The following is a 24,280-nucleotide window of genomic DNA, read 5'->3' as shown; positions in this document are numbered from 1 at the left end:
GTAAAACTTAGTTCAATAAAGAAAGCAGAACGCGTTTATAAAACGAACAGATCTCCTTTTTGTCCCAGTAAGGACACCGTAGTTTAACCGCCATTTTTGGTTAGGTCAAAAGGGTCCAGCAATAATATTTGCCCTTTCCCGGTATCCTTTTCCCACCCGTCGATTTCAGTTTGTCCTTTGTGCGTTGGGTATAACCCTGACGGGGCCCTGAGTGAGGCAGGGGCCCGGCTGTTAGAGGGATTGGAAGGTAACAGCACAGTACACATTACATGCGTGAGTCTAGCCTGCGTGTGCGCATCTTGCACTAGATGAGGATATGTAGTTTGGGTTTGAACTAGAGAACAGACCCGTGATCTCCACGATATTATCCCGTGTTATACTGGCACCAAGTGGCCAGATTTAGGAAATCGGTGATTTCAGATTGGGTACATAAATCTGAATGGATTGTTTTATTTTAATTTTACATCATTGAAAGATATAAGCGTTTTTAGATTACAGTGTCTGTCTTACACTACAATGATTTAGTAAGTCATGTCACACTATGTGCATCTTGCACATTTATTAATGCCATACATAGAAACATCAACATAAACTACATTCTTTCTGATTTAAAAAATTCAGGTTAAAATAATTATTGTAGTCATGTCACCCATGTAACAGAACAATGGGTGTCCCATGTAAAACTGGGTACACGCTACACAGGTTTCATCCAATAATCGGCTCAATCAGCCGACATACGACCGCTCGTTCAAAAGTCGGGTCAATGTGTGCAGTGACACGATGGTCGAAAGTCTGCCCAAATGGACGATTGTCGCCTCATTTGATTGGTCGTACCGTTTAATACTTTCGTTCCAATCTCGTTTCCGCTGTGTAGTGTGTATAAACTTCCGACCGATCCACAACAGTGAGTACGAAATTACAGTCATTGCTCACGACAACATGGCTGTAAAAAGTCGCTAAAGGGACATCCGCTCTTCCCTTTATCGTCCTAAGCAAGGCTAGTATGTGTGCAGTCCATGGACCGAGCGATCGGAACATCGATCGCATGTAAAATCGCTCTGCATAAAAAGTTAGTGTGTACCTAGCTTTAGGACCTAGGCAGTTCCATCCTAACTCACCCTTATTAGCACCAATATCTATTGTCCAGAGCACCAATATCTATTGTCCAGAGCTGAACCTGTGGTAAACGTTTAAAGCAGCAATCCCAAATAGTTTATTTTCCTTTTTCCCCCTTTAAATAGCAAGTTAAGTACTTTTTTTTTTTTAAAAGCATTCATGTGATAGTAGTTGTTTTTATTAGCTGTCCTACAAGTCATTATCTCATTGCCAGGCACCAGGGCCGGATTAACCATAGGGCTAACTGGGCTACAGCCCAGGGGCCTATGACATCCAGGGGGCCCTTGAAAGTTCTCAGCAGCAGTATTGATCGGTCGGGGGCGACGGCGACCCCGGCGCGATCAGTGCTGCTGAGCACTTTCACTGCGGTCCTTCTCCGGCGCGCTGTAGTCTCTTTACTGAGGAGATCTCGTGAGTCTCACTCTCACGAGATCTCCTCAGTAAAGAGCGTATGGCGCGCCGGAGAAGAAGGTAAGTGTCGGGGGGGGGGGGGGGAGCGCGGGCAGCTCGGATCACAGGGGGGGGGGGGCCCTCACGGGGGAATGGAGGCCCCCTTAGCCCAGGGGCCTCCATTCCCTTAATCCGGCCCTGCCAGGCACACATGCACACACTCGGCATGTTGTGATGATAGAGCAGGGCCGTAACTAGGGCTGTGCGACAGGGGTGACCGCCGGGGGCGCAATTTAGGAATATTTTAGATTAATTTGGTTAAAATTGAGGGCTAGGGGGGCGGCATTTGTCTTTCTCGCCCCGGGCGCTAGAATTCTAAGTTACGGCTCTGTGATAGAGTGGGATGGTTTTAAAGCCTCTGCTCACTACATCATGTGACTGTGGTTGCCATGGTAGTCACATGGCACTGCAAAATTATAAATTATTACTAGGAGCCTGAAGAAACAAACAAATGAAAATTACCAAGATTCTTCTTATAGCCTGCCAAAGTGGCTTATGGTTAAAAAACAAACAAAAAAAACACAAATTTTTGTCAGGGGAATGCTGTTTTAAATAAATACAGGGGTTTCATAATGTTTTTCATTATAATAATTGTTTTCATAACGCTTATTGGATAGCTGCCATGGCTCAAAAGTAACCATTCTATGGGGCCAATTCAATTTGCTGCATTATTTCTAGAATAGCGCAGCTGAATTACCGCACTATTACCGTTTTAACTCTGTAATTTTAACTCTGATTTTTGCTCACACCTCTCGGGGCCGCGAGTAAAAATCTGGGTTAAGATTACCGTATTCAAGGTAATACTACTAACACTGGGTTAATCCTAGACTAATGTGGGCGAATTGAATCTGCCCCTATAAGCGTTATTGATCACTGAACTAAGCAACATATTAAATATTTCCAGGGTTTTGAACCCTGCAATGGATTTAGGTAGGCAGAGGTAAGTTACACTGGAACTGCAGGGATTCGGAACATGGAACCCCAACAGAAGTTAGTAGTGTTTTTGAAAACCACAACTGCAATGAAAATTTCTATGTGTGAATTCCAAATATCTTGTATCAAGCATGTGACTTCTGTGTTCATATAGACCAACCCTGTACTCTAGTGCTGTTTTTTGATAAATGACACACTATATGCATTGAGACTTTTTTTTTTCCAATTTCACATCTGTATTGTAATCAATGTTTCCTAGTGCATCTATGTCTGTCTGCCCAATAAGTTATTACATATTTTGTATTATTCATATGGAACACACAGCAGATATGTAACACTGGGCGGATCTTCTGCCAGGAGGTGGTTTTAGAAACCAGGTGACAACATTTTCACAGGATTTGCAATCAGATTGAGGGCTAATGTCAGTTCAGGGAGAGCCGATTGTGGTCTCTGTTTTAGTAGATTATTTTTAATAGAGATTTGTTGCTATTATTAATAACTTTTATTTTTAAGGCACCACAAGGGTTCCACGGCATTGTACATAGAGGGTTAGAACATACAATTAAAACAAAAGCGTAAATTCTGTAAATTGAAACAACATTTACATAATTACAACCTGCAACATTGCTTAAGTAAGGAAAACACTAGGACAGAGGACCCTGCTCGTGAGAGCTTACATTTCAGAGGTGATGGGTAGACACGCAGGGGGTGAAACTGAGTGGGGGATGCAAAGACAGGAGAGTTAGAAGTAGAGCTGTAGGCTTCAAAGAAACAATGTGTTTTAAGGGCACGTTTGAAAGCCTGGAGACTTGTGGATAGTCTAATTGGGTGTGGGAGTGCATTACAGAGGTTGGGAATAGCGCAGCAAAAATACTGGAAGCAGGAGTTGTAATCAGTGATGAGGTGGCGGTCATCGGCAGAACAGAGTGGGAGGGAGTGTGTGTGGAATTGAGGTTGGATATGTAGGGGGGAGAGGAGTTTAAATAGGACAGAGAGGCAGTGTAGCGATTGGCAAAAAGGCCTGGCAGAGGTAGAGCAGCGAGAAAGTAAAATGGGTTGGATAGCACCATTGAAATCAGATTGAAGTGGGGAGAGATGGAAAGGAAGGTCAGAGAGGAGGTTACAGTAATCAGTTTGATAGATAACAGGTGAGCGGAAAAGAGGTTTAGTTGCTTCCAGTGTGAGAAAGGGCCTGATCCTTTAATTATTACGAATGCGGAATGCGGTGGGTGAAGGAGATGGAAGAGTTCAGGATGACACCCAGGCAGCGAACTTGGGAACTGGGAAGAGGGTGGTATTATCAACAGAGAGCGAGAGGACCCTGGAATTGGGGAAACAATGATTTCTATCTTAGACATGTTCAGCTTAAGAAAGTGCTGGGACACCTAAGAGGAGATGGCTATTAGACAACTGGAGACATGAGAGAGGAGAGATGAGGAGAGATGGGACGAAGAGAAGCAGATTTGAGTGTTGTTGGGATATAGTTAATATTGGAGGAGAGAAGAGCTGATGAGATTGCAAAGGGAAGAAGGGCATGATGCCAAGTACAGACCCTTTGGAGATGCTGATGAGTAGGGGGGAGAAGGAGAGGTAGAAGCAGTGACAGAGAAGGATGCAGTGGAGGGTTTGCAAGTGAAGAGGGTGGTCAATGGTGTTGGATACTGCAGAGAAAACTAGAAGGAGGAGTAGGGAGAGATGATTCTTAGATTTGGCACTGAGGAGAACATTAGTGACCTTGTTGAGTGGATGGTCCGAAAGCTAGATTGAAGCCGTTCTAGGCGGGTGTGAGAGGACAGAAAGGTAGTGAGGTAGTTGTGTACAACCCGATCAAGTAGCTTAGTGGCGAATGGGAGGAGGGAGATGAGATGGTAGTTAGAGAGAGAGAGAGAGAGGCAGGGTCGAGTTAATGTTAGTTGGCATGTTTCCCTATATTCTAAAAGTAGAAAAAAAAAGTTATTTGAAAAAACAGCTTTAAAATAGTTCAGTTTCCCCTCAGCCCCTTCCCAGTTCACAGAAATTGTTACCCGTTGATTTTTTTTTTAGTCAGTATGTTTTACCATATGATGTGATCAAACTGTTCTGATAATTAAACAGATCTTGAGAGAAAAGCTGTTGGAGTGTTTGACTTTAATAGTTGATCGCAAACTTTCAACATCCATCCACTCCCCAAAACTACTCTATGCATTGTGTAGCTAAATCTCAGCCTTGAAGAATGCCATCCAAAATTCTTTCACCTATATATGATAAATTACAGAGTTCTATTTACCTTTGGTGCAGGTTTCCCTTCTCTATCCTACTACTGCTTGCCTGGTTCAAACAGGCAGCCGTGTTGTTGATAACTCATCCCCCTTAAATTCCTATTCATGTAAAGTAGGAGTTTACATTGGAGTTGACCACACTGTTGGAGGAAGAGAAGACTAGTGCTGAACCATTAAAGCCTTCAGGGAGGACCCGCCAAATCTTGAGGATTGCAATAACAAAGATATTTTATCATATATTGGTGAACGCGTTATCATTTATGAACTTTCTTATGGTCAGGCTGAAATAATGGGCAAGCGTTGCAGTTACAACGTCATCCAGGTCTCATTGTTCAAAAATATATATATTTTTTTATCAGTTTGGGAACCCTCCATTTCCCAATCTTAGGCTTGGCTAACCTGTGGCACTCCAGGTGTTGTGAAACTACAAGCCCCAGCATGCTTTGCCAATATATAGCAGCTTATTGCTGGAAGGGTATACTGGGTTTCACAACACCTGGAGTGCTATAGGTTAGCCACGCCTGCCCTATCTAATCGTTCATTTGAATTTGAACTGCATAGTTGAAAGCTGCTCTACTATCTCCATAGCTGGAGCTCTTGCGGCTGCTACATGCAGCTGTCTTTCCCTGGGTTCTCCAATCTTTTCACACTGAGTTAAAAAAACGGTGTTGTGTGATGTTTGCAGGAAGGTGGGGTGTGTGAGCAGGAGAACCAATCAGAAGCTGCAATCAGGATATTACAGTTTCTGATTGGTCCTTATGATGCTCCCCTCCCCCCCATTATTTCGCACCATTTTAAAGTTGCAATTGGAATTGACTTTCTGGCAGAGCACTGGATAATAAGGCCTCAGGCGCGGGGATGTAGTGGAGCTTTGTGCACATGTCTCCAGCCCCAGAGCCAGCACTATTTTAGTTCATTATTTAAAAGACATTCACTTTCAAACAAGTGGCTTCCACTTATTGCCCATTTTTCAAATATTTTCATGGGAGAGTGAAATCCCTCCGAAAACTGATCAGTCAGCTTTGGGTGGAATGTCCTGAGTACAACAGTCCCAAAAGGTTACTTACCTGACATCCGTCATTCAGGGTAATTGGCACTCTCCTCACTCTTGCCAGTCCAGGTAAGTAATTTTTTGGGACTGGGATCACTTAGCATTATCCATTCATTATTTTGTTTAACGCGACACATAATTCTAATGAAAAAGCTTATTCTATGGGAGCCCGTGCTTTGCTCCGGGTGTGGTACACTGAAGTGACATGCAGAGATTAGCTGCCTTGTGACTGACTCACGCCTGTGTTTTTGTTGTACTCCAACTCTAAACACCAATGTGATACATGGGAATGTTGGCAAGCTGTATCATGAACAATCAAAATCTCTTCCCCAAATGAGTTTAATAGAATAGGCCGAGTCAGGATAATGGTTTGAGTTACTTTTATTCACAGCCGTACAGGTATAATCCTAATACAAATACAGCAAAGTGTATTAGTCAGGAAATGTACACTTGCGAGCGTGATATATTGTTTTTGAGACATTGCCTATTTTAAAACTGACAAATTCAAATAGATAGCCATGGCTCCCAATATTATATTGGTAACGCCTTTGTTTTTGGCATAATTTCTATTGATTTTAGTAGTTGTACCCATTACCTGGAAGAGTGGGAGCTGTTTTATTTCTATATATTAAGGTGTCTGGTGTACCACTTCTGATAATTATGAATACATTTTTAAAAAAAGATATACTTTTATGTCTGTCTCTGCAACTAGCAAACCAAGTGTAAAGTACATAAATTTGGCGTCCACTGGGACAACTAGACAATTATATTTTAGAGTAAATATGGCGGCAGTAATCGGTTAAAGTGAATGTTGGCAGCATCTTGTATAAGATTAGTAATAATGCCTAAAGTACAGGTGTTTTTTATATTAAAAAGCATCTTGTAACCGTCACAAATATATATGTAAAAGTGCCGAGACATTGGGGGTAGTGGAGGAAGCAGAATGTAATGTTTACTTGGTGATAAAGTGATAAATGTACTTCATGTTCTAGAATAAATACCAACAGTTTTTTTGCTATACAATGCAATTATTGTTTCGTATTATGGTATGGTACACTTATGTTTTCCGAGGTCAACTGCTAAAAAGGCTGTAGCCAAATTCTGAGCATTTAAATGAGGTTCTTCGGTGAATTACATTTGTTTTGACAGGACAGTATTTCTTCCCTGTGTTTCTTAAAGCTGCTTTACCACCTAGTACAGGCCTGGCCAACCTGTGGCTCTCCAGCTGTTGTGAAACTACAAGTGCCAGCATCTTTTGCCAGTAGATTGTCAGCCGATAGCTGGCAGGGCATGCTGGGACTTGTAGTTTCACAACACCTGGAGAGCCACAGGTTGGTCAGGCCTGACCTAGTACTTACATTTTTTTCACCTGCTCCATCCCCTCCCGGAACCCCAGGGGGCTGTTTCATGCAGCTGTTTTTCCCGGGGCTCTGGTTCATCCAGCTAGGGCTGTGTGACACTGGCGGAGGAGTGTGAAAGCGGGAGGACCAATCAGAAGCCACAGAGCTTGCGAGTTCTGCTTTAACTCCCTCTCCGTGGGCAATTTTGAAAGTGGTGAACTTAAAGGTTTGCCAGTTTTATTATACAGAACCGGTGTAGCCCCGGGAAATACGTCTGCATTAACAGCATTCGGCTTTAATGCAGCTTCAACATGGGGAATATATTCAGCAAACAGAGGGATTAAACATCATGTGAAAAAAACGTAGATGTATAAAGCACTAATGTGACACTACACTTAATGACAGAAATTTCCAGTACGATACGACCTTTATAGAACATTTAAGGCTCAGAGGCCCATTGTCTGTGTCCTTTACTATACGGGAATTCTGATGTGTGAAACAAAAATGTCTCCGCTTTTTTTTTTAACCCAAATGTATAATCCGTACTAAAACTCTGTACAAACACACACACATATTTGTAAATTATATTTGTTGCTCTTTTATATAAAATAAGTTACATTTTATGTTTAGGAAAATACAGTACAATTCCTTGTTACGTAGTCAACTGAGCTAGCAGTTATGGTGATTGCTCCTTGTGCTTGTAAAACCTTTTCTTTTTTTCAATATAACCACACATACCGCTGGACTATGCTGTTTCCAGTAAAGGTGACAGCGTATGTGAGCACTAACTACTCAGGTGTTTGTCTACCTGCCCTACCATGTTTTGCTGAGTAATAGAATATGAATTTGCCTACTGCAGCTGATCTCATGACTGATCATTACAGGTCTTGTGTCTGGACTGTGTCTCATGATGTCTAACAAACTTGTTGTCAAGGTAAGAACCAGTTATTACGCTATCACTATGTTTAAGACATCCATAGCTAATACTATCTGGCTTATGGTATCTTTTATTCATTACTGCTTGAACTTAAAAAATGATGGACATATTCTAACAATGTGTTTTGAAAAATATAGTTTGGAAAAATAAAAGTGCATTTCATTACAGCTCGCCTTTAAAATGTAGGCAGCGTAATGCACTTTCACATATAACAATAGCAGGACAGTGCCCTACGGCCTATCTCTTCAGCTAGTATTATTAGTGTGCTGTATATATGTCTTTATGCCATTACATTGGATGTTTGGTATGCCAGCTTTGGGTTGTACTTCACTTCTTTGCTTTACAAACTATATAGTGTGTCAGTATCACAGGACTCTCCTGTTTCTTGATGGAAACATCTATAGTACTATATTGGTATACGCAAAGTATAAGACAATATATTCAAGTGTACATACAGTGTCACAGCCGAAACACACTGCATCCTGGGCCATCTTTTCCATTGGGCACGATGGGCAGCTGCCCGGGGGCCCCACGGGCAAGGGGGCCTCATAGGCACGGCTCTTAATGAGAATAAATAATCCTGCAAAAGAAAAAAACCTGCAAAAAAAACCTTAAAGGGTCACTGAGCAAGTACATCTATCTATCTCTAACTCTTTATATCTATATCTATATCTGTATCCATCTATATCTATATCTAGGGGCCCCGGTGCACTGCTTTGCCCGGGGGCCCATAATGTTGTTAAGATGGCCCTGTCTGCATCAAACATAAACCAGTCATACATTATAGTACAATACGGGGAATATGGAACAATTTTTTTTTAACTTGCTTCAAGATTTTACATTTTGGAGTTTTAATTATAATTTAAGAGTAAATAGACCCAATTTGAAGCCTGAAAGTAATTAAAACACTGATATTGGTTGCATAATATGTATACATATAACCTCTAATAAATTCATGATACTTTTGCATACTTGTTTTAGTGTTCGTTACAATTCTTAGGGTTACATTTAACCCAGTTTAAATTGGTTATGGAAGTTTTCCCCAATTCAATACTGCTAAAAGTCATATATACTGTGTATGATCTGATCATATTTGATAACATTGTACAAATACAGGGAGACCTTGTACAAGAGATACAATATAACAGGTGTATTACTCCGTGGGCAGACTGAGCTATCATTATTAAGAGCACGTTTTACTGCACATTCTTTGGTAGATCTTATTTACACTTTTCCATACGTGTAGAAATGAAAATCAAAATACATAATGTATGTGTGTGTTTATAGATTAAGTCTAACCAACTATTTTGTTTTTATTACATTATTTTTTCACAAGAAAATCAACTTTTACATGTTAGGCATTAGTGATAATCATAAGTTTAACTTTTTTTTTTCAAATTATTACATGATTTCAAATACTTTTCAGAGGTTTTTTATTTTTAACACACCCCAAAGAGGTGCGAGATAAAACAGCATATTTGCCTGTTTAACGCGCCGCATTAAAAACAATTGAATAGCTTTTAACGCGGCTGCCTCTCGCACACCCTATACTTTCAATAGACCTTATACTGGACCGCAGAGGACCGTTTCATGATAAAAAACAGCGTTAAAAATGGAATTGAATCGCGGGTAAAGTTAACCCGCTCGAAAATGATAAAAAAACAGCGTTTAAAATCACTTAACGCAGTAAAAAAAAAACTCGTTGCCAATTGAATACCCCCCTTTGGGTGCTATCCTATCTGTAACGGTTTGCTCTATGTATTGTATTCAATATAGTGTATATAGCACTATCCGCTACTCACATCTTCATTGGTCCAGCAGTAGAAACCTCAGCCTATCGCCAGCCCCTTTTTGCCACTGTATAATATAGTGTGTTTACCATTATCCGCTCCTGACATCTTCATTGGACCAGCAGTAAGGAGACCGCAGCCAGCCCTTTTTGCTTTTGTTGAAAACTGATGACTGGCACCATGATGTGGTGGTGGGGGCTGGGCACAGGCAGAGGACTCCGTATAAGTGGCCTACCCCAGAATGTACACAACAGATAGTTAGAGATAGGATGGGGGTCCTTATTGTCTCTTATGCACATTTAAAACAAGGTAGAGTTATACAAAAGTATAACATTGCTGTTTGTTTTGGCAACTTTAGTAGTTTTGACATAGTTGAATCCTACCAACTGGAAAAATGTGTATATAGATGCAGTACACTTTTATGTCAGGCTTTTAACTATGTTGTTATATTTTAAGCACCTCTGTTCTTTTGTTTCCAAAATATAATAAAAAAGGTTTAGTATATCTAAAAATATCCGTGAATGCATTTATTATTCACAAGCTCTTTTGTTATGTGAAAATTCTCATGTTAAGAATAACACATCAATATAGTTGTAGTTATAAATAAAACAAATCCTCATGTATTTATGACCGTATATACTGAACACAAGCTGTCCACTAGATGGCGGGATTTATCCACATTTCACAAGTAACCTTTCTGTGGCTCTCTTAAACCTTCTTGGACTCTAGAATGAAAATAGCTGACACAATAGAAAATGCTGCATTCCTTTATTATTTGAAGCTAATAGGTTATGGTGAGCTAAAGTGTTGAAAAGCCTCCACTGCCTGTAATACAGCATTAACTCTGAAGGAATGAAGCTTCTAATATATGTTCAGCTATTTAGAGCTAATATTTCCACATTGAACCAGAGAATTGAGGTTACTGCCTATTAGATGAAAGTATCAATATCAGGTTTATTTAAGTGTTTGATGCAAACTATTTGCACTCAATATTTGTTATAGGACCAGTCAGGAGATTCCTTAATCTGCGTAACCCTAACACATAATAAAGAAGTACCACCTATACACATGCTTTGTACAGAGAGGTAGATAACCTTTGGCTCTCTAGCTGATCTGTCTGGCTGGTAAGCAGACTCAGACTGACCTTTTGAATGCCACCACCATAGTATTTACGAGGATGCCAGTGCCATAAATACTACAGGGGTCGGCATCCCACACACTCTGTAAATTTCAGTCAGCCGGGGATTGCTTCCTGCACAAATGGGCAAACCGGTTGCAGATGCCATGTGTTATTTAGTGTCTCTCGTTTTGTAAGAAAACCAGGGGATGTGCTCAGTAGGATTTACTGCAGGAGAGAGAGGCTGTGGGTCTAGTAAGACCCAGGTTATCTCTCCCACAACCTCCCTAATGTTAGAGCATGTGTTTACATACCCTTAAGGCCAGTTGCCCACAGGCATTCTAGCACTGCATTTTTCTTATTTGTTTAATTCAAGTGCAATGCATGTGAAAGTAATACCCATTGTATGTGTCCATAGCCATTTACATTAATCTACTTGAATTTGCATTGATTTCTTGGATGATGCGTGTTCTGTTTCAGTACGTTCAAAGCACTTCACAGCTTTACAATTTCTCTGATACCCATCTCTTATTAGAGCTTATCCTACTCACACAGAGATCCTGACTACTGTCCCAATCTCCACTCTGAGCCACTCGCTCCTCTTTTCTCAGCTCTGCCTTTTCCCATTAGATTGTCATCTCTCTCTCCCTGCCCTTTGTTTTTATGTCTGCATTTATTTTATCTGCCTCTTATGTCAATGTTTTGTGTATGTCGTGTTCCCCACTGTGCAGCTTTGTAGAGCACTGTATTTTTATAATGGGCAGTGGTCTTAGGGACTCTTATTTATACTAGGACCACTGAGGTGACAATGTGGCCACAGTGGTTGTACCCACAGCCCAGGGAATGCTGGGAACAGTCATTTTCAGCATAGTAATCTCTTGGGAAGGTGGGTGGGCGGTGGTAGACAGCATATCTATGCTGACTACCCCGACAAGACTTACCCCGGCATCTTCACAGCGAACTGCTCGCCGGCTTCTTCATTCGTCACAATGCCTTGCAGTCGGTTGTCACATCAGTCGTCCTGGAGCCTGGTCGGGAAGGAGCCGTTCGCTGTAAAGACGTCGGGGTGTCTTGTCGGAATAATGATTATTCATTCATAATCATTATTCCGTACCCCACCCGTGGGTGGGGGTGCTGGGCACAGTTTTTTTTTCTTCTTTTTTTTTGCATCCCCGAAGGCTCCAGACCTGGGCTGGTTTCACTAAGATAAGGAGATGAGTTACCCTGTTTATCGCTGGAACTTTCCCAGGGGGATAGAGAACACAATGACATTTTGTATCTTAAAGGAAGAAGACAAGAGGCCATTAATAATGGCTACTGTTGATGGATTATGATAAAGTTTGTTGATGACTGTGAAGGATTTACCTCCTAATTCACAATGGTTTGTAGCATAAAGGTCCAAGAGATCCTACCGAAAGCCTTTTCTGTGTCCAAGGCTCAGACTAAGGAAGGTGTTTTGAAGGTGTGGAAATTATTAATGTTTTATTTCTGTTATTTAAAGGTTGATTGTCCCACCTTTTTAAATAGATCAAAGTGCTACAAATTGGCAACAAAATGAGAATGAATTTGTCCCAAATCTCTGTAATCTGTAATAAAATGATCACAAGCGGTTTTCCACGCTGAAGCCTGTTTTTGGCTCTCTTGGACACTCCCCTTCTCCGTCAGCCATTCAAAAGTGACCAGTGTTAGATACCACTTTCAATTGGCTGCCAGTGAAGGGGAGACCCATGGATTCCCTGCTCTGATCATTTAGCAGTGGGCAGCGTTAGTGAGCTTATGTCTCCCTATTATAGCGGAAACCAGCCCATGAAGTCTATCACTGTAGCTGGTTGAGGAATTTAGTGGGAGGGGAGAGGTTAATTATTTACTAGCAGAACTTCTCCCATTAATTTCAATAGTCCATTCATTTCAATGGGGTTTGCACTCTAAACCCCATTGAAATGAATGGACTATTGAAATAAATGACAAAAGCTCTGTGCCGTTTGCCTTCTAAACGCATTTGAAAGGGCACGTGAAAGTTTCCAGCTTATATCAAACGCGGGTATCCTGCATGTAAACCACATATCGGACAGATTATCAAATGCATAACGTTTATTTGAGTTTTCACATGTGACTCATAAACCAGATTAATAAAGACTTGAATGTACTGCACATTAAAGCATGTTAGTAAAAAAAAAAAAAAAAAAAATAGTGTAAGTATAAAAAATGATTCTATTATCCTCACACACAAATCAAACCTTCAATACAAAAGTACCGGTACACCTAATTTGTATCCATATAAACAGATGGCCTAGGTTGAGCAAAAAATGATGGTGCCTCCTGAGATACAATTTTGTCAGTGGCCCCTGGCATGAAAAGGGTTAAAGATCCCAGGAAAAGAGAAAACATGTGCCCTATTTATGTAATTGAGTACACATTTTAATGTTGAAAGAAAAAACAAAAATAAAGAAACCGTGTGTTCAACAATATATTTTAATACATATTATGTGTATGTCATGCACACACATGAAATAGAAGACTTTTGACTTTGTATCTAGTTTCCTTTGAAATATGTGTGTTTACATTTTTAGACTAAAAGTCATTGCTGAACAGGGGAGAATAGGAATAACTTTGCGTTATTGGAATGCAAATATGATCTTGGTGTACATAGAGTGTAGGGTTATGGAAATTTGATTGACATCTAAAAGAATAATTGCTGCACAATAATATTGCTCCTGGCCTAATATTGATGGGGGTGGGGAAGTGGGACATCTGTGTCACCAGTGGATAGGTGCTGTGGTTGGATTACCCCACTCGTTTCATAGTTTGACCCGTTACTCTTTGGATTAGTGACTTCATTCTTGTCTACTCTGCTTGGCAATTTGAGTACTTAAGGATAAATGTATATGGGCATATAAATTGCTGCCTTTACGTTATAAAGTGCATATAGTGATGGACAACGGGCTGCCCTAGGGCCATATGGGGCCTCTAGCTACTTCCTGCTTTAGTGTAACATTTACTTAAAATGCCTGCTAATATGTTATTACAGAGGGATGTAGTAATTTTTATAATAAAGACACCATTAACAGTTTGGGCATGCTGGTGCTTGTAGTGCTACAAGCAGCAGCATACCAATGGCTGTCAGGTCATGCTGGCACTTGGGGGAATTCACCGTTGCCCTATCGTACCTTACCCATTACAGATAGGTGTCTCTTTCTTTGATTAAATGTATTGTTTTAACGTAATTACTGAGATCTAGGGCAATGTGCTGCTCTTTTGAAGGTTCGAGGGCCGCCCATGTGGCTCCTGAAGTTTATCAGATTGCCCAGCACCACTAATATAGGTTGGAATAGTGATTAATATTCATGCTGAACATGCCATAGATGTATAGTGCAATCCGTTCACTGTGCAGATTGATGATCTCTGTTTCAATCTCGATTTGTGTTTCAAAGCTAAATCTGGGTACTACACATCTATACAATTGTCAAGCAGATCACACGATTCATCATTTGTTCAGATATTGCAAGAGTGTGTATGCTCATCGGGATTCAATCATTGGTCAAATCATTAAAGAAATTGCAGTATCTGAAGTTAGATTGCATCTGTGTGTACCCAGCTTTTGACTTTAAAAAATTCCCCTAATTTACCTGTTGTAATAGACTGAATAATTGGTATCAGTTAATTATATTGCTATCAAGCATTCCTTTTACAAATAATTAATTGAACCTAGATTAATTCAGTCTATACGAATATCTCCCTCCTAAAATGGATCATATTGACATGTTTGAATGCACAAAAAGAAACAGTTGACACAATTTTAAAGCATTGGGATAATGTACTTCCTACTGTAAATGATATGGATATTAAAGTCAGAGATGAGTTGTTTGACAATATAAAAGAAGGCTGTAGGCCGCAGGGTGTTGTCTAATATGCATAATAATTAACAGTAGAAGATGTACTATTTCTTATAATCTAATCTAGAATCAGAATTCTTTGTTTATACAGACACTATTTATAGTTTGTACATATATTAACATCACTTTTGTATTATATTTTGGATCTCTATAAAGTGTAGACTACTGCCTTATGGTCATCATTTATTTTTATACTTCAGCTGTATTTTTTTTGTGTTTGCATTCAAAAAGAAGCAGCATTTGATGCCATGTGGTGTTTCACCTGAACAATGTCCCCCCGGCCACCTCTGAAGTCCTCTGTTGTTTTTCATGCTTACAGATGATGCTAAGGAAGGGTCATTTATTCACATCCCATCTGTCAAATAGATAAAACAGTGCGTGTCTGAGTATTCAACTGACGATTTCAGTTGGAAGATTGGTTTTAAGGATCAGGAGTTATTCCAGTAAGCATAATGATATGAATTAGGCAAAACTAAAGTCATTATGGTACTCCTTAAAACAACCTGCCATTGGTTCATATAGGAATATCGTGATTTAATTTCTGCTTTCTTAGCTTTTACTCTGCTTTTTGGCAGTATGATGTCTCAATTGACCAATATCTAAATGTGTAATTCCTATGTGTCCCGGGGGTTTGTCTGATAAAATATCATCTGTAAATCTATGCCAGGCAACAAGATTTGGGGTCAGCAACATGAGGGGAATTTGTTAAAAAAAGAAATAATATTTGATTCAAATGTTGAATTTAATGGTAATTACCTTGTATTTTTTTTTGATCTAATAATACTTAAAAGTTACCATATCTGTCCTTTAAAGTGCTGAAATCTCATATACAAATGTTCATAATGTATTGTTTAGTTCCACTTGTTTGCTGCCTCAGGGAGCAGAGTGATTAGACACATACCTGTATGTACCAAGAGTTACATAGTCTACTAATCCAACCCTCAGGTCTGCCTACCTCTAGACCTGTGGACTTGATATGGGCCAGTTTCCGGATATTACATTGATTAATAATACTTATGGGGCTACATTTACTGTACTAACCCACCTGTCACTGATCAGGATATCCAGATAATCTGGTCTGTGTTTGGCTCAGTCATGCTTTCCAGTAAACACGTTGGTAACCAAGAGATTCTGCCATTATGCAGACTTGTGATTTTACCAGTCATCCATGTTAGGCAATACAAATTAATCTCAATATGTTCACAATGACTCTGCATTTTTATATGTACTTTCACTTCTCCATTTTGTAATAAAAAAAAAATATTTTTAGTTCATTGTGACGAATTATTGTACTTTTTGGAAAAGTTGCAAACTAAAATGAATAAATATAATTTCAGGGAATGAATGTATCATTTTCCTCATGCATGCTACATGAGGAACTGTCAGTCTATATATTTCGTAATAGAGGGTGAGCTGTGCAGTGTTTTAGATGAATGTTAGTGCTCAGTTTCCTCAAATTGATTTAGACATTTCTCATATACCACTAGTATATTTTACAGCTGTCTACTCTGGATGCCAAGTCATTGGGAAGTGATTCTATAAAAATGTAACTACTGTAGCTGTAAGTCAAGTGTGTGTCAGATTTTAAAATCATACATGTTAAAATGTGATGGTGTAGAGTTTTTTTTTTTAAATGCACCAAGACTGATACTCAACTGAAAGTGACGTTCACTTGAACATGTTATCTTCTTGTCAGTTGAAAATGGCAAACAAACTGTATGAACGAGAAAGTTTGACAGGAGCCTTGAATTTGGGGGATCCCTGCGCAATCCACTATATAACTCTCAGGGGTCTACACATTAATAATATGCGGTACCAGCAAATATACATCGCTACAAATCGCAGTGATGCATATTTAAGTACCGCTTCAATGCACCATGTTGGGCTACTCTGGGAGCCCTGGTGAAGTGACCCCTGTCTTGCTCTTACTTTTTCCTATTTACCGCACAGCACTCTCTCCTATCACACTAACACTTTCTCCTATACACGAACACTGTATCGGATTCTGTGAAGCCAGATAGGCTTCAGCAGAATCCCATAGGAAAAGAATGGTAATGGTCTACGCCAGTGGTTCCCAAACTGTGCGCCTAGGCTCCTTGGGGTGCCTCAGCCATCTCACATTGGTGCCTCAGCCATGGCCGATGGTAAGCAAGGCGGCGGACTACTTGGTAATTATTTTGGGATCCACTGGTCTACGCAATGCAAAGCTTATCAAAGCTTAAAGCATTGCAGAACATCGTAGTTCCCATATTAATCTATGGAGACTACAATGCTGCACGATATTTGCCTAAAGGGAAGACATTTCTCTGAAATCTCCTCTGTTAGCCATGTAATGTATGGCAACTAAACTTAAAAGATGCGGAAACAGCCATTTCCGCATCTCTTACGTGAAAAATTAGCTTAATGTATAGTTCTAAATTTGTTTGAGAATTACTTTTTCATTATTAGAAAAAAAAAAAATCTCTTACATGCTATTTTGTTTATAGAATATGATGTAATTCTTACTCAAAAACAAGCTTTATATCTTATTTACCTTTGTTATAATCTTTAAAGAATGACCCCCCCATTTACTCTAATTAATAAATCTACTGGACAGTTAGAAGCAACGTGCTATATCCGCCTTCTTTTTTGAAGCACAGTGGTGACATTTGTCATATTTAGTTATTACATATAACACAGCTCTGTTTGAAAACTGAGCAAAGAAGATAGAAGATTTTAGTGCATGGAGGAAGGGAGAGAGTGGCACAGCATTGCGCTTAGTAATTATCTTACTGACATGCGTGTATACACTCGCTCCACACCGACTGCTCCTCCGGGCTAAGCCCCGGCGTACAGCCACGCAAAGTGTCATAGAACAGGAAAGAGTGGATATGTGCCACTCTTTTACCCATATTGGCCTTAATACATACACCCTATAGTTTTACAAATCAAGATGTTCTATTAGAGCTAACATGTAGGGAATAGCTTTTGCTCCTGTGTTGCACTGAATATGTAAAGAAAAATAAAGTCTGATTTTAACCTTCAGAATATTGTTTATTAAGAACAGGAAGTTTCCTGTAAACTGATTTGCTACCAAAAAGGCCCAAGGGTCATTACACAGCAAAATGTTGTAGACCCTTGGGTAATTGCTTAAATATAATCCATTTAATTATTTTGTTTTCAAGGTTTAGTGCTTATGTGTGTACAGTACTGTATTTGTGATTTTTATGATAATGAAGGTTTGTGTATCTATTATCATAAAGTTCCCAGGGTCGTTTCTTATTTCATTTGCTGACTGGTAATACAAACAGAGCTGGGTTTTTATAGACGGTTGTGCTTGAGCTTGTGTTCTCTAAAGTAGTCGGTTTGTAGCTAATAAAAAAATATCAGTCAGTTGTTAAAACGTGGTGAAAAGTAGAAAATATTTGGCAAGTACATCTGATGCTAATTGCATTTAGTGAGTCAAATGTACATACTGTTACCCACAAAGGTCGCCTCACGCCTTTACTCTCAAATTAACCATGCAGTCTGATATTCGTTACCAGATCTTTAAAAAAACACAATTTAAAGTCATGTTACGGGTCACTGGTTCAGGTTCATAACAAGCAATGTATAATGTAATTTGGTAATAGATTAAAATATTTTGTATACATTAATGTCAGCTGGCTGGCCTCAATATCTTGCCAAAATTCTCGATGAGTGGTATTCTAGCATGGTTTTATACTAATAATCATTGTATGAATGCAAAGTTCCTTTCGTATAATAACTATAATTCTTTATATAGCGCCTTTCTTCCAGTAGGGCTCAAAACACTTTACATCGTTGCAGAGTTTGAGGCAGCCATCTTGGGCACATTCAGCTGCTACTCTATGGCATCATTCATCAGTCCCTGGCCCATTGGAACTTACAGTCTAAATTCCCTACCACACACACTAGGGTCCATTTTTGTAAGAAGGCCAATTATCTTACCCGTATGTTTTTGGACTGTGTGGGAGAAAACCCACACAAACATGGGGCAAACAAATTCCACACAGATAGGTTCATGATAGGAGATGAGCCCATGACCCCAGCACTCTGAGATATCATGGCTAACCATTGTGTTGCTAAATTTCCATAAATAGAAAGAAAAGTATGGGGAGACCATTAACTTTGTGGACTGACTAGCCGTAATGCAGTAGGATTAAAACTGCAACCAAATAATTGAATCTGTAATCTGGAAATTAGAGTAGTATTTAGGTACTGTTCACTAACCTGCTTTAGACACATTTTAGTGATATTACATGTTTTTCATGCCTTGCACTTTAACCAATAGAATCTATTGTACTGATAGAATACGTTATAAGTATGTTATGACATGTTTTAATATTCTAATCTTGGAAATGGCACCGTTGACACATATATGTCACATTTTTGATGCGCTTGTCATGCCATTTTGTAAAACACGCAAAAAAGGATGGGTGTTAATGAGCTCAGACTGGTTGACTGAGGTGTAGGTGCTGTCACAAAGTAATTAAAGTGCTCCTTATTTGCTTTTCACATATGTACAGTATAGTCAACATTAAGTGGTTAATGTTAGCCTAATTGCCCAATATGTGTATCTAACTTGGTCGCATGTTAATGGCAAATTGGTCAGGCTCTGTCGAATGCCAAGAAGACACTTATTACTTATTGTGCAATAACCACACACAGATGCGTTCATGGATGACAGATCAGTTCTAGTCTGTCAGTACCAGCAGTCTCAGACACCACTGTGCTGCCTCCATCACTCTGCAGGCCTCTGCTTGCTGACCTTCCCAATTAGAATCCTTAACAGAACCCAGCTGGGCTCAGCCTCAGGCTAGAGATGACATCACACCTCTCTCAGGTGTTACCACTACCCTTCAGTACTGATGACACATCCGGGGAATCACCAATCAACCAGCCACTATAAGGACCTGAGTATCAATTGTGTCCACATCGATGCTTCCACTCTAGGACTATATTAGGAAGTATAGCATCTATTTGCATGTCTTTAATTCCTGTGTCCAGTCTTCCTGACAGCAGCACACTTGTACCCGCACTTCCATCTGCTGTGGTTTCAGTAGAGTCGTCCTACCAGCTAACTACTCTGCCGCTTTGATGGAGGGAACCAACTACACTGGGCCGCGGCCTGGGTCTTCACTAAGCAAAATCCATATCCTCTTACGGAGATCCCTGGGGATATCCGGTGGAGGTTTTAGGCACTGCAACAGTGTATTTGGTTGTGCCAGTCCCACCTGCTAGTTATTGTCACCTGTGCGTATGTACTACCCTACACTTGCTGTCTATCTCTGTTCTACTGGGTCACTGCAATATACTCCATTGAATCCATTAGTTTATTGAAATCCACTTGCTGTTCAAACAGTGCAAGCACATCCGTGTACCTTATTACACACTGTTCAAACAGTGCCAGCACATCCGTGTACTTTATTACACACTGTTCTAACAGTGCCAGCAGATCCGTGTACCTTATTACATACTGTTCAAGCAGAGCCAATACATCTGTGTAATTTATTGCATGCTATATGATATTCAAACAGTGCCAACACATACGTGTACCTTAATACACGCTATGTGCTGTTCTAACAGTGCCAACACGTCCATGTTCCGCAGAACATGCTACGTCCTGCTCAGGCAGTGCCTACAAACTCTGTGTACTCCGTTGCATGTTAACAAACCCTCACACTTTGTGTACTCGGCTGTACCCTCAACATTTCCCTGCAGTGTGAAACACATCCGTGTAGTCCGCTGAGACAACCTCTTTTTTGTATCGCATCCCTACATCTTTCGTTGTGTTCCCCTGTAGATACAATATCCCAAGTTCTCACATAGTGTATTTAGATATTGATTGTATAGAACAATTGCTTTGAAGACACCACACGTCCCTCTGTTTTTGCCAAGTTGAATGTAACCTGCGAAGTTACCAGACAAAATCTGTATATTTATGGAAAGCTGTAGTCAGTGAGTGACAAAATGAACTCATCAAGACAACTTCTTGATAAACTAATAGCATTAAATGGGCTCCATTATCAGCACTGTCACTGATATCTACACTTGTCTCTCTTACTTGCTTTGTATCATCAATATTGTAATGATCTCAATGGAAAGCCAACCTGTTACTCATGAAGTATTATGTAAATAGGGCAGCTGTTTACATAATTAGCGTCCAGGTTTAGGAAGCACAGGTTAAACCAACTTAGTGCAACACTGCAGTTATAAAACCCCCTTTAATCATACATGACTTTGCAAGCTTTAAAAAGCTCTTTTACCTGGCAACAGCAATGTATTTCCGGGACATCTTGTTCCTTTGAGCTGTTTAGCACTTCATTGCATAAAAAGAGTATAATTTTCCCCCTGCATTGGACTATTATATAGTTTTATAATCCAGTAAAGCAGGTAAGAATATACTTTAATCAAGTATTAACCAAGTAACACGGGAGATGCATAAAATTAGTTCAACCTGCAAAATAATAAGTTATACAGAGTACTCCTTTTCTTTATCTATATACAACAGTTAACTGTTAACTAATCTGAACTGAATTCTGCAGTCTCATAAACTGTTAATTGCTCCATGGGACTTGTTCACACACATGCGTGGGAAAATATGTAAAACCCTTAGAAATAAGCCTGTGCTCGGTATATCCCATATTATATATGGTACTAGCTGCATGACAAAATAAATGCCCATATATGTATACAAAGCAAAAGGACAATTGTCAGTGCTTATCCTAAACACTGCATATACGTGTGTATCTAGCAAAATGAAATCAGGTATTAGTTCATATTTTGATCAAAACATTTAAGCCTGCTTCCCAGCGTCAAGGGCACCTCATTGTATGCAGGTTCTACACTGACCTATATGCTTTAAACAGCATTAAAATGCAATTATAATCAGATGGACTCGCCTTCCAGGTACAGGAGCTTGCATCTAGCAAGGGCTGGCTTGTGAGCCACACCCAAATGTGCCTTAAATAGGCCTGATAGACAGCTGCTAAGACAACATAAGGCAGTATCTGGAACAAAACTAGTTGTGAATTGTGCTGTACTTTAGCCATGTTTTAGTGATGCGTTTAAATGCACTTTTGATTCATTGCACCAAAGTGTACAAATACAATCTATTGCAGTGGATCCCAAACATTCTCAGTTCAAGGCACCCTTAGGGTCTCCATAATTCCCATAAAACCACCTTTGCTTATAATGTACAGGTAGTTTAACAGGATCCAGGACACTGCTAGTTATGTGCTACCAAATGAATGTAAATGTAGTATACATCATGTTTGCATCTGATAATTGAGATCTGCTGTATGCGCGGTTTACACTGGTGACGATAAACCTGTAGTTTACTGATTTTATTCTCCACCATAATTTTGCCCTTCTGTTTTGTGCTATGGAGGGCATTGGTTTCATAACAGATTAAGTGTAGTTTAGTAACCTAAACTTGCCTTACATTGCATGTGTTCAGTGAACTCTTGAGTCCCAGTAAACACAGAACTTTTAATTGCTTCTGTTTTTTTTTATAAACATTTGTAAGTCATTGGTGAATGGTTTATAAGTGTTCTAATATAGCTGAAAATGCCAACTTTGTGGCTTTTGTTTGCTTTCTTGTGGTGGATTGAGCCAGATCTTAGTTGTCAAAGGAAGTATGAAGGCACCCCCAGTTCTTGCCTCTAGCTTATCTGTAAACGTGATAATTGAGAGTCACTTGGAGGGCAGTGATATTTTATGTGCAGCCTTATCAGTGTTTCATGAAGAGTTAATGTCTGCTAATAAGATGACAGTTGTGACAAAAAGAAAAAAGTGACAGATTCCTTAAAACTCTTGCACATAATAAAACTTTTTTAAACGCCTATAAACGTACTAATGGTGTAGTTTAATGGCTTTCTACATGCACCAGGTCTTTTAGATGAATTGCATTTTACTGATTCCATATAATAAAAAGGAGTATGGTTTCTAAGCTATTAAAAATGCTGCTATACAACCGTGAGCAGCGTAACAGGGTGTGCAAGGATGTGTTCCAACAATATGAAAGTTATATAAGATCTATCTATCTATATAAATCCCTGCTAATAGAGGAAATGTGAAATATGTATTCTAGCATAGAAACAATATATATATATATATATATATATTAGTGTGTGTGTAATATATATATATATATATATATATATATATATATATAGATATATATGAATTGGCTGCTATCAAAAAATTGATCTCTGTCGCTCTCTCTCTCGGGATTTAGACTGTAAGCTCCAATGGAGCAGGGACTGGTGTGAGTGAGTTCTCTGTACAGCGCTGCGGAATCAGTGGCGCTATATAAATAAATCTTGATATATATATATATATATATATATATATATATATATATATATATATATAATGTTTGGTTTGATGATAGTAATATTTATTTAAATAGTACAGATTAAAAGGGTGTAACTTCAGACATGTAAATTGGAAGTTGATTTGTACCTAAGAATATCTTTGTATGATATGTAGCTGTGTGTGTGTGTGTGTGTTTTTATAAGCTGTTACCTTGAAAAATACCATACATGGTTTATTAAAGGCATTGTTATCAGTACCAGCTTCCATTTGTCTCTCTCAGGAGGACTCAGGCATTTTTCTAAAGCCTCAAAGCCTTTTCCAGCTCACTAAATTTTAACCAGGGATAATTATTATCCTTAGATGTCGGATGACATTATCCTGTTACTGAGCTGCTATTCCCAGCACCATGGGAAAAGTCATTCCTTACTTCTTTTTAATGTTTTTCTTTTGTTTTCCCCTGCACTTGACAGAGGGCATATATACGGGGGGACTAACACATTCTGTATATATAACTTTTCACTAAACATTTACTAACATGAGCAAGAGCCTATCTCCTGCTGTAATAGTGCCCCTAGTGGAGTAAATTGGTGTTAAAAAGGTTAACATTTTTCAGTTTGCTCCTTATACATTTATTCTCCTCTCCTGCTCTTACACTATTTTTGTTTGTACTCCTGTTGTTTTTACATTTTTCTCATCTTAAAAATGTACTTTAAATCTGCAGTCACACATAGACTGCCCCCCACATCCCCTGGAACCCATTCCCGAGGAGTGTGTAACCTGATCTCTGTGTCAGAGCCAGTCGGTTATGAATCTCCTTAGTGGTTATGTAATGGCGAAGGACTGATAGGGTGGAGTGTTGGTGGATTGTCATTATAATCACATGACACTTTTGTAAATTGCAAATTGTAAATAATTAATAGCAGCATGAAGAATAAAATTACGGAAAAATTAGAACAAAACAATGTGTTTTCTTACAGCTAATCAAGGTGATTTATGTTAATGAAAACACATTATTTTTTATTGCTTACCTCCGTAAAGATGACATTTTACAATGTCATTGGTTATTGTTTTAAATA

The 24,280-nt window shown here is 39.3% G+C and overlaps 1 protein-coding gene across 5 annotated transcripts in view; it reads left to right on the top strand.

Annotated features, from left to right (window-relative positions):
- The first annotated feature begins 99 nt into the window (after nt 1-99).
- Nucleotides 100-24,280, top strand: part of SLX4IP (SLX4 interacting protein) — a 98,638-nt gene continuing 74,457 nt past the window's right edge. For 2 of the 5 annotated variants that reach the window (XM_075203971.1, XM_075203969.1), the window contains exons 1-2: nt 100-247; nt 8,033-8,082. In XM_075203971.1, coding sequence (XP_075060072.1) covers nt 8,056-8,082 — 27 coding nt within the window. In that variant the 5' untranslated portion in view covers nt 100-247; nt 8,033-8,055. Of the gene's footprint in view, nt 274-8,032; nt 8,083-24,280 lie in introns of all 5 variants that reach the window. The other 3 variants (XM_075203970.1, XM_075203968.1, XM_075203975.1) reach the window with 2 other exon arrangements.

The sequence above is a fragment of the Mixophyes fleayi genome, chromosome 3 (genome assembly GCF_038048845.1).
Source record: "Mixophyes fleayi isolate aMixFle1 chromosome 3, aMixFle1.hap1, whole genome shotgun sequence".
In the NCBI taxonomy this organism is placed as follows: Eukaryota; Metazoa; Chordata; class Amphibia; order Anura; family Limnodynastidae; genus Mixophyes; species Mixophyes fleayi.
The sequence above is the reverse complement of the archived record's forward strand: the minus strand, read 5'-3'. Positions and strand labels throughout refer to the sequence as shown.